At 41.5% G+C, this 11188-nt stretch overlaps 1 protein-coding gene across 2 annotated transcripts; it reads right to left on the bottom strand.

The window, feature by feature from the left end:
- Positions 1 to 1803: 1803 nt before the first annotated feature.
- On the bottom strand, positions 1804 to 8201 carry LOC122183540 (riboflavin kinase-like). Of its 2 annotated transcripts, none has more exons than XM_042877554.1 (4): positions 8077 to 8201; positions 6468 to 6619; positions 5060 to 5162; positions 1804 to 4522 (listed from the first exon to the last, which is right to left on the bottom strand). In XM_042877554.1, exons 1-4 carry the CDS (start codon positions 8156 to 8158, stop codon positions 4392 to 4394), a joined length of 468 nt encoding a protein of 155 aa, XP_042733488.1. In that variant the 5' UTR covers positions 8159 to 8201; the 3' UTR covers positions 1804 to 4391. The 2 variants fall into 2 exon arrangements, with proteins under 2 accessions (XP_042733488.1, XP_042733489.1); XM_042877555.1 differs by lacking the exon at positions 8077 to 8201 and adding an exon at positions 7069 to 7457.
- Between the last annotated feature and the right edge of the window lie 2987 nt (positions 8202 to 11188).

Consider the following 11188-nt stretch of genomic DNA (forward strand, 5'->3'; position numbering starts at 1 on the left):
CCCTACAAATATGCAGAAGAACTTCTTTACAGTAAGGGTGACAGAGCACTGGAACTGATTGCCCAGAGAGGTTGTGGAGTCTTCTATGGAGATATTCAAGACCCATTGTAGGAAACCTGCTTTAGCAGGTTTGGACTAGATGGTCTCTTGAAGTCCCTTTCAATCTCTGCAGTTCTGTTATTCTGTGATTCACCTACTACACTGAGAAGAATATCCTGAAGGAAACAAAAACATTTAAACAAACAAACAAAACCAACCTGCTATGGCATCTCTTTCATCTGCTTCCTAACAGTTACAGCCTCACACTGCATATATCGTAGGTAAATTTCTGTTTCTTACTTCTCGAGCTGTTCTTCATCTCAAGGCCTATTTTTCTCTTCTTTCATCTCCTTGTACCTCTTTCTTTGCTATTTTACTGAACCCATGGAGTTTCTCAAGCCTCAGGCTCTTTTCCAAGAAGTTGTACTCTCCCTTTCTCCTAGATATTATCTCTCATTACTCTCTCATTAATAACGGCCTCTCAAGAAGATTACATAAATTCATGTCTTGTTGCACAATTTTACCACCCACTTACCTCTCATGTAACTAATTTGATTTTAATGGGAAATGGGAGTTACCAGCACACTTTACCCACTCCCTATCCAATGGAATGTATATAAATGGGGAAAAAAATACCTCTTCCCTGACTGTTCTGGAGGTTTGCAAGAAAGGATGTGAAATAGCTGATAGGAGTTTACATGCCTTCAGGCCAAAGCCAACTTCCATTACAGGCAACTCCCTAAATCAGATTGCATTATCATAGTGTATGGTCCTTGTAACTATGGTTCTTATATGACTATTACAAGACTTCTGGCTAAGAACTCAGGCTAGAATTTCTTTTATTGTTCCTCTTTCATATAATGTATTCAGCACTTTGATAAAGTTTTTTTTCAGGAATAGTTCAGGTTCTACACTTATCTGTGATGGTTTCATACCAGTGGGCAGTTCAGCACTCCTACATCACTTCTTCTCAAAATGAGAAAAGATATGATGAGAAAAATAAAAGGTCTGGGTTGAAGTAAGGACAAGGAGACCACTCACCAGGTACCATCATTCCAGCTCTGTTTGTCTTGCAAGACAACAGCTCTCATTAGGATATAAAGGAACATCAAGGATGTTCTCATCAGCACTGTTGTGAGGTGAAGCTGGGAAGGGAAGCTGCCTTCAGGCCCCTCCAGTACAACAATCTGCTTGAGTTTGCCTTGCAGCCACAGGACACGTGCTGCAAGGCACAGCTCAAGGCTACTGCTCTGCTGCACAGTGCTTACTCAGGCTGACCGTGGTGCTGATGGGTTGCCCTGATGAGGATCAATACATCATCCCAAATACATCAATACATCGTCCCAAATTAAGAACACCTACAATATATGTTCCATATCTGTTTATAGGAACGCTCTCAATTAAGAAAGTAACCACCTATACCAGATACTGTATGACTGTATTTCATTTCGGAACAAAAGAAGGTGGGAAAAAGAAAAAACTTGTTTTCTACATGAGAATGTGTATTTGAAACTGAAAATATTTGTACTGCTCAGACCCTAGAAATGTAAGTGGCCTTCTAGTTCACTAAAATTGTTATAAGAAACCCCTCTGTGCCACACTTGTAGCCTGTAATGCAAGAACAAACTTCTCTGCTGAAAACAAAAAATTTAGGCAGGGTAATTAAATAAATCTGAAGTACCTCTTTCAGAACATTCTTAGGAATACACAAAGATTCACATCAGATACTGAGTGATCAGATAGGAAAACTATGACGAGAAGAACTCTGAGTATTTCAATTCCTTTATTAATAGTACAGTGCAGTAACATCAACTGAAATAAATACAGTTTGTATATAATATAAAAATATAACCCTTAAAATTTGTACTGTGCTAGGACTTAAGTACTGAGCTTTAACAGCTGATATATAACATTTTATCTTAAATAACATGGACAGACAGATACACTCAACCAAATGTATCTAGTAATGTTTTCTTTAATTTGATGACAAACATACAAAGACCAGTTTATTAGTCTGTTGTAAACACTGTCACACTTCAGATGAGAGTTGAGAGCAAACTACTAGTTTTTCAAAGTTTCTCCTTCTCACTGTTCTCTCTCCACAATGCAGTGGTTCTACAGCCAGAACAAATTTTGGATAGTATCATTAATTGGCCGATACAGAAATGCATTACTCAGACAACCAGCTTAAGGCACTAAGGTTTCCACAACAGACACATTAACTGGAGAAAAAAAATAAAGAGGCTATTATAGAGTTCAGCTACAGTACTATGATAAATATCTGCTTTTTTCCTTTGAATATATATGACAGCACATTCTGTTGACTAGAGTGGCTATTATTTACTCATCCCCAAAATAGTAAAATGTAATAATGTCAAAATTTTACAACTTCAAGAATGCCTCAAACCTTCACCTAAATATATTCTCCTTTAAAAAATTAAAAAATCAACTGCCACTCTTACACAACAATTTTTACAGAGGCTTACATACAATTCCCAACAAGTTATACAGAACTCCAATTGCACTCTTCTTCCAAAGACAGCATTCCTAACTGCTGATGAGTGAATTTTCTTCCTAAGACTCTCCGAGGAGGAAGGCAGATGTGCATTTAATGTCCAGACAACAAAACTTGGCATCTTTGGAGAGAAGCACGTAAACCACCTTGGCAACACAGATCAAAATTTTTATTCCTACAAGTACTTGTATGGAAATGACTGCCCCCTGAATTCCTTCTGTCTGCTATCAACACAACAGATGAACAATTCATTTAAATGATTTCAAGTTTCTGTGTAATTTCTACATTGCTAACAAGTCTCCCTGATTCACTCAAGGCCTCTTCCCTACTAATATCCCCTGATACTGGCTGAAAGTTAAAACAACACGAAGTGGAACTAGCATCGTAATAGCACTTGCCACAAAGAAGACAAAGCAAGCTATCTAGTTAAAACCCTCTTAAACCTTCAACCAAAATGTAGTATCCAAACAGACCAGGACAAGGAGTAAATTCATAAAGTTATATTACAGGAACTGCGCACCCCCAAATTACAGTTCTGTCACAGAACTACAGTTTAGACACATCCACAGAATTATTTTGAATTTCAGAAAATATTCCTGCTATGTCATAAGCCAGTATTGAATATGAAGATGAAACAGTTGTGGCGACTTACCTAGCTCCCCTTACCGAGAAGGGGATAGAAAAATCTACAGGGAAAGAAATACATTTATATCTGGACTCACAGTATGTACTTCAAGTAGTACTATTCAAACTCCAATTCATCTTGAGAAAGCTCCTTTGCTTATCTGTGCATACATTTCATAGTAGGGAGTAGTGCAATTACTTGTAACAATACCCAATTCCTACTATAATGTTGATACATTACTTCACAAGTTCCCCAAGGCTTTCATTTGTATTGACTACTCAGTGAACAAAACCATGGATCTTACCTACACTTGGCCCAGAGGGTTGATGGGATTTTTCTGTGCCTTACACTAACTTTAATCATGAAGTCAGCCATTATATTGTTGGTATAGTGAAACCCTAAGGTTCTCCTCATCTAAGAAAACTACCAGCAGCAAATAAAATGCAGTTCTTCTGCCCTAGATCTTCCCAAAGAAGAGAAGTCTTTTTGTAAGACTTCCACAACTTCAGAGCCTAAAGCTTCAGAGCGTGCCAACTTTCATCTTGTCATTCATTTCCTGAATTTCAGCAATACACTCCCTCAGAAGGAAGCTACAGAGGTCATGCACTGTCACATGCACTTTCAACTGTACAGATTCCAGTAACTCAGTGAGCAACAGTGACTACCTTTATTTCAAATAAAGTTAAAATAAATAATTTCAGTTGAAATGATAGTTTCAACTACAATGGCTGTACAGCATATTAGAAAAAAACAAGAACCATGGAGAATTGTTCTTGTTCTTGTTGGCTAATCATCAGCTTCCTGTACCACAGGAAATGTTTTGCTCGGTATCAAAATTTTCTAAGTTACTACCTACAACGCCAATGTCAGAATGATATAAAATTGGGAAAAGAGGTTGGAATAAACTCCATCTTAAAAACTGACACTCTTCTCTAAAATGAACTCTACATATCCTAAGGCTGAAGAGGCCATAATTAACTTTGGTTATGTTCCACGTGTCCCAGCTTTAGGATAGACAATTTATCAATAAAGACCTAAGACAGCTTTTAATCCATTTACAGGACTCAGTTTTGAGTTGGTTCCAAACTCATCACCCCAAAAAATATGAGAACAAGGTACCTACATAAACAGTGCAAATGTAAGAGCTCCGCCAAAAAAAAAAAAAAAAAAAAAAAAAAAGCAAAAAAAAGCAAGGGTTTGCTCTTTTTTTTTTCAGTGGTTGTCAACTATTTTGCCCCCTGGCAGATGGAAGAAGTTGTCTTCTTTGAGTTTAAGGTGTTCTGGTAAATCTAGTTGCCTTTTTGCCTCTTCAATGTCTTCCTGAATTGCTGCAATCAGTTCATCTGCAAACAAAAACAGGGATGTTTAAAAGCTGAACACAAAATAACAACTAAAAACATCTTCTTCTACAGAATATCAGAAAATCACAGAGGAAGAATATAGTGATTACTGCAAGGTTTCAAAGGCAACATTTTTTGTTTTCAAACATGTCAGAGTTGCATTTTCCACCAATGTAAGCACTGCTATCTCTCTCATCCGAAAGGAGTTTTAGAAAAAGATCAACAGAGCTTGCTGAACTGTTTAAAACCTATCAGAGCTGCATTTTAAAAAGTGAGCAGATAAGACCAACGCTTTTACGACAACTTCATGATTTTGACATTACTCCTCAGGCAACTGAAATTTAGACTGAAGTAAGATGCAGGAAGGCTTTTTTTTCTTTGTTTTAATTTAACTTACACATTATCTGATGAAAACACTGTACTGAAATTTCAAATGATAACAGGTAAAGCAGCTAATTATGAAGAAACAGATGGAAAAGGAACAGCACTTGAGTAAGTAAAACTTAAGAAAGTAATTCTAGAGTGGCCTGCAATACTGACCTAAGGAATCAAAGTTCTTTTCTGGTCGAATATATCCAACAATTGCTATACTAAGAATTTCTCCATAGAAGTCTTCTTTGAAGGTGTGGATAATGTGCGTCTCCTAAAGGAAAAGAAATAAGTTGGCATTTGCAATGGACTTACAGCTTATTTCCCCTTACCGTAAGGGACGTTTATCTAACACCTGTAAGTCAAATTGTCTGCAGCACATATAATAGAACAGAGACATTCAGTTTAACATCTATAATGCAATACTAAGAGGCTAGGGCTTTTTTTTTTTTTTTTTTTTTTTTTGTTTTTTTTTTAAGAAGGAGAATTGTACTTTGCATGGGATTTATAAAATATTCACCTCAGAATTTTCTGATTGCCATATTATAAGAAGATAGTAACTGAAAAGCCACGATTTCTCACCATTTCCCAGAGTTAGTATTTCCAAAACAGCAAATAGTATTTGCAAAGCACCCAAAAAAACTGAAACAGGTTGCCCAAGGAGGTTGTGGATGCCCCATGTGGCACATCCCTCGTGGCTGGATGTGGCTCTGGGCAGCCTGGTCTGGTGGTTGGCGACCCTGCCCATAGCAGGGGTGGTTGAAACTAGATGATCATTGTGGTCCTTTTCAACCCAGGCCATTCTGTGATTCTATGATACTATTCTAAATCACAGAGAAAGCTTAATGCTTCATCATCAAGTTGATGAAAGAACTATGAAGACCTGAAATTGAAATAGCTGACTTACGGACAGCTTTTACAACCAGCTTTAAATGATCAGATTCTGGGAACTGAATAACAGAATTCCAGGAGCAAAGGCTGGGAAAGGACTCCCCATCCCACACCTTGCTCAGAAAAAGTGGTTGCAAAAAATTTAGAGTATGTTTGCTGGTAAGACTAAGCACCACTCCAGAGATTCTTGCCCAAATAAAAGTGTTTTCAACAATTAAGAGCCCTGCTCTTAAGAACTGGGAGAAGCACCAGGGAACTGACAACAAGAAAAAACAACCATCAGAGTTCCAAATTTTAATTCTCCGTTCTACTATTATGCAGTTTTGAATATTAATTTATTATGCCAAGACACAGCACCACATCTCTGGATTCTGTTACTGAAGAGAAGAATCTGCACCAAAAGCAATCACCATTTCAGAAATAATTAAATTCCGACTTTAGAAATATCCAAGCAATGACGGAATAGGACAAAAAATAAATGTTACTTATCTACAGCTATATACTCTCTGACCACTCAGCCTATTTGCTTTTCAGAAAACAAACACAGGATGCTGATACCAAATGCATTTCTAAGAGCAAACATAATTTCTAGGTATCATTTATGAGTCACATGCTGCTTATCTTGTTTAAAACCAACATCTGCCTCATTCATTATAATTAAAAGCACCACACAAATTAAAGTTCTTACCACTGATTTCTTAGTATTCTTATAGAATGGATTCCATCCTATGCTCAAAACCATTTTATGCACATCTCCACTTCCAACACAGGCCCATCCATAGTATATACCAGTAGAGATATCAGATGGAAAGCTTTCAACTACTTGCTCAGAAAAGTTAGCTGCAAAGATGTTAGAAAGGGTAAAGAGTGAGTGACTTTGAGGAAGCCAGGGCTGTCACAGAACGTTCTGAGACTTAAAATTTCTGCCTGCTTGCCATTTACAAACAGAACACTTACGGTGATGATCATCCTCCTGTAACGTACCATTTAGCAAAGTATAAAATGCAAAACACCTTCACAACATTCATGGCAATGACAGTTACCACATCTCTTGCACAGACTATTTTACATACATTCTATTTTGCAGTAAAAATTAATAAACACAAAGTAAAATACCCAGCCAGTATTTATTTTACAATTACAATAACTACTGCAGCTTTAATATGGTCAAAGAAGAGGAAAAAAACCAAGTTTCTTCTACGCTATAAAGTAACCTCAGAACTATTCGCTACCTTGCAAAATTATGTAATAAACATGCAGAAGTAAACAAAGGCTTGCTGGATTTATACCTATTGTTTGGGGAAGCATCTGTGTTTGCAGATTGATGTATTCCCTTCGGGAAGCGCCCTGCTGACCCAACCCAGGCTGCCCTCACAGGAGCTCTCCTCTCCCACACAGTGCCTTTCCACGGCTCTGTGGGCAAGCCGTAAGACTCCAACTGGTCAGGAGGTTCCTCCTTCTGGCCCTTGAGACCAATTAGCCATTGGCACACAACCAGGACAAAAAACACTAAACGATTATGACGTGCCATCACAAGATCAGCACCTGAGGATTTGTCGCAGGAAGTTTCGTTCAGTGCCTCTTTAAGGAGGAACAAAGCTTAATGTGGGAGTGGTGAGGTACTGGAACAGGCTGCCCAGAGAGGCTGTGGATGCCCTGTCCCTGCAGGCGTTCAAGGGCAGAATGGATGGGGCCCTGGGCAGCCTGCTCTAAATGTGGAGGCTGGTGGTCTTGTATGCAGCAGGGGGTTGGAGATTCACGATCCTTGAGGTCCCTTCCAACCCTGGCCAATCTGTGATTCTGTGAAATGCGTTCCAATTACACCTTTATCTGCATTTGGGTAAGCGAAACAGAGACGAACAATAGAAAAGCGCATTTTTCCCCACCCGCCGTGTTTCTTTAACCTCCGCATCATTTCCACTCCGTTCATTTCCGCGCGGCCGCTCTCTGCCGCGCCTCACCTCGGCTCTGCGGAGGGCAATGACCATCAGATGGCTTGACCAGCGAACACAAGCATGAAGGAAATCGCTTCAGAGAATAAGAAAAGAAAAAGAAAAAAAAAAAGGTGGGGGAGGGGGGAGGAAGGAGGAGAAGGGAAGGCAATAGAGGGAAAAAAAAAAAAAAAAAAAGAAAAGAAAAGAAAGAAAGAAAGCCACCACCGAGGAGGACAGGTGTTGCTACAGGCGCACACATGCCACAAGGCGCAAGGAGCCTGCTGCCCCCAGCACCCACCAGTCCCCCCATCCCGGTCCGAGCCCTGCCCGCCAGCAGACCCCCCAGCACGGCCCACCGCTCACCGGTGGGCACGCCGAGCTGCTTGGAGCCCCTGCCGAAGCCCTTCACCACCTCCCCGCGGCAGAAGTACGGCAGGTGTCTCATGGCGGCAACGGAGCGCCCCGCGCTGCCGGCCGCCCCCAGCTCGCGTCACCCGGCCTCGCGCCGCCGCTTCCGGCCGCGGTCGCGGCGCCCGCCTCGCCGCAGGCACCACCACGCGGAGGGGCGGCGGCGCCGGACTCGGAGCGGCGTAACACGCCGGCAGGCCTCGGCCTCCCCTCGGCAATGGGTTCGTCCAAGGCCTCGCCGTCAGCTCCGCCCCTCGCCGTCCGTCGTCGTCCGTGCCGCTTTCCCGGCGGCGCGGCGGAGGTCGCTCGCTCTGGCCGGCGGGGCGGGGTGCTGCCGGTACTGCGGCGCTACCGGCGGAGGCTGCCGCGCGGAAGTGAGCCCCTGGGGCCGGCGCGAGCCATGCTGCCGCCTTCCTGCCGCCTTCCTGTCGCGCCCTACCTCCCTTCCCGTGCGCTCAGGCGGCGGGCGCGCCTTCCCTTCAGCTCTGCTCTTTGCGATTGCTTTTTCTGCCAGAAAATCGCACGTTTTTGGCGATGGCACGCGTAGCCTCGTTGACACAAAAGCACATAAATTCGCTGATGTGAATGACCGTCCTCCTGAGCGCCACCGCTCGTTTTGCCTTTCTGATCTCCCAGTCGGGGAAGCGTTCCCGGATCTAGGTCTGGTTCTGTCAGCTGGTTTCTCACGAGGGAAAGCCACCCAAGCGCCTGTGTCCTGCCCATACCCACCGGCAGCCCAGCAGCTGGGCAGCTGCCGTGGCACACTGTTTGCAGCCCACTGGAGAGTGCTGAAGGTTCACCCGTTCGCAGCGCCTGTGGGCACTGATTGCTCCGCAGGATAAGGCCGGAATCATTTCTGAAAATGGTTCTACCTCAGATTTACCCTCTTCCTATTTCTTTCTTATCACAGTCTTCTGCCATCAATTTAATGTTAACATCGTAATTCATTACCCCAATTTGAGTAACTTGCACAATCGTTGCTTGTGCAACCACAGCTGAACAGAACAGAATGAAAAACAGAAGAGAAAAAGATCCTAAAGACGGTAGGACTGTGTATGTTTTGTTCTGCTGTCTGACAGCATGGAGAGATAAGTGTCACAAAAAGATTTCTCTTGTGATATTTGACTATGAAGAAACTGTTACTTAATTACGTATCTAAAAGTGGACCATGACAGTCAACACTGACACTCTGCCCCCTAGAATTTTTAGGCTATTTCATCTGTAAGTTGAAACCGATAAATCAGAAACCTTATGAAGCAAATAAATTTATAGTGTTCATCATACGTTTTTTTCCTGGGAGTAACAAACTATATCCTCAGTTACAATCAGCATATATGCAGATATATACTTGTGTTCATTCATTCTGATGTTCATGCGATGTCCACAAGATGTCATCCAGACTTTTCTTTTTCAGTATTTGCAGATTTTGGCAAAGCATATGCAGTCTCAGTAGCAGATCTCGAGAAACAGAAAGTCAGGTAAATATTTGCGTAAGCATTGTGTAGACAGTAGTCCTATGGAAGTCTGGTGAGCTATGTCTCATCCTGTCAAACAGTTGATACATTAGTCCTCCTCTTCAGAAGCTGTAGGTTGCTCTGATCCAGCTATAAATTGCCCCTCACACTGGACATATCTGTCCTCTGATAGACGCTGTACTTAGTTCAGATTAGAGAGATGGTTTTATGTAAGAATTTAATTACCTGTATTCTAATTTAGCAGATTTTTTCTTCAAATATTTTATCTGAATTTTAGTCACAAACATGTGCCAAGTAGATTGATGGCTTATCTGTGCAGTTATCAAACCCAGGAACTGTTTCACACAGCTGGAAAAGAACTGCTCTGTTCTTATTATGCATTTTTACAGCTGTTGTTAGTGAGAAGTCCCCAAGTATTTGATGTAGCCATAGAAACCAGAATAAAGAAAAAGGAGCAGGTGTTGTGTGCCATCAGTACAGGCTTCCCTTTGTCAAGGAATGGCCTGCATTACCCCTTACCTCTGTTCTCATTACAGAAGGCTGAAGGAGCATCTTTAATTTTCAAGCTGCAAGGGGAAAAACAACATCAGAAAGAGAAGATGGAAATGGTGGTCCCAGTGACTCATCTTGAGGGAGGAGGCAGCAAAGGAAATGGCTGCAGTGTTTTCTCCCAATTGGTTTTTATTATTCATTAACATCATTCTCTTCCTACCTTCCTTGGGCCGTAGTACAATATGACAAGGAGGCCTTAAGCTGTGTCCTTGTGTCCTTGAAATATGAGAGCTTGCTCATACTTTAAGTAATGACAGAGCAAATGTCCCAGACCCTGGTGATGATTTCTGGTGCTATTGAAAGGAGTATGGCATTTTTAATGATGCTGCCAACAGATAAAGCACTGCTGTATGTACAAGGCTAACTGTATCTGCTGTATTCTGCCTTGCAGAAAACATGAGAAGGCACAGTAAGGGCATCTGCTGGGGCACCTCTTGCTGGCCTTTGCTGTGTGAGGGTGGATATTGTGACAAAGATAACTTTGCAAACTGTAAGGGAGGAGTATCCTCTCCGAGCACTATTTTTTTTTTCCCTCTAGTGCAGCTTGAAAGTGAGGTTTTCTGCACTTAAAGGAAGATAAGATTCACTCTGTTTTCCTTTTTATTCTACCTGTTTTATTAAGCTATTTGTTGTTGCACGCTCCCTTCTGAAATCCAGAAGGAGCCCTGCAACATTTCTCTTTGTCATCTTCTCCCACACTCAGGTGCAGAATAGCAACTAATATTTTAGCAAATAATTTAGGACAGCACTGGAAAATATCAGCCCATGTATATTATTCATAGTTGATGGAACTCCAAGAACTAATACGTATTCCTGTAATTACTTGGTATAGCATATAGGGTACTTCTGTGAAGGTGGTATACAGAGAGACTGCCAAGGACAAACTGTGGTAAAAAGAAGCTGACTTGTTGAAAAGTGCTCTGCTGATCTCGGTAATCTCACTACAATAACAAGATACCCACAAAACAAATGAGGTACAGCAAAAACATCACGTAGAGAACATTCAAAATTAACAAAAGTGCTGCCAATTTCACATAAAT

Source organism: Lagopus leucura, unplaced genomic scaffold (genome assembly GCF_019238085.1).
Source record: "Lagopus leucura isolate 7727_CA_CO unplaced genomic scaffold, USGS_WTPT01 Super-Scaffold_100018, whole genome shotgun sequence".
NCBI classification, from domain to species: domain Eukaryota; kingdom Metazoa; phylum Chordata; class Aves; order Galliformes; family Phasianidae; genus Lagopus; species Lagopus leucura.

Excerpts from the sequence above, each read along its gene's own strand:
- LOC122183540 (XM_042877554.1), bottom strand. The coding sequence starts at position 8,158 with ATGAGACACCTGCCGTACTTCTGCCGCGGGGAGGTGGTGAAGGGCTTC. Across the intron at positions 5,163-6,467 it reads AGAATACTAAGAAATCAGTG|GAGACGCACATTATCCACAC; the intron begins GTAAGAACTTTA and ends CTTTTCCTTTAG. Across the intron at positions 4,523-5,059 it reads AAAGAACTTTGATTCCTTAG|ATGAACTGATTGCAGCAATT; the intron begins GTCAGTATTGCA and ends TTTTGTTTGCAG.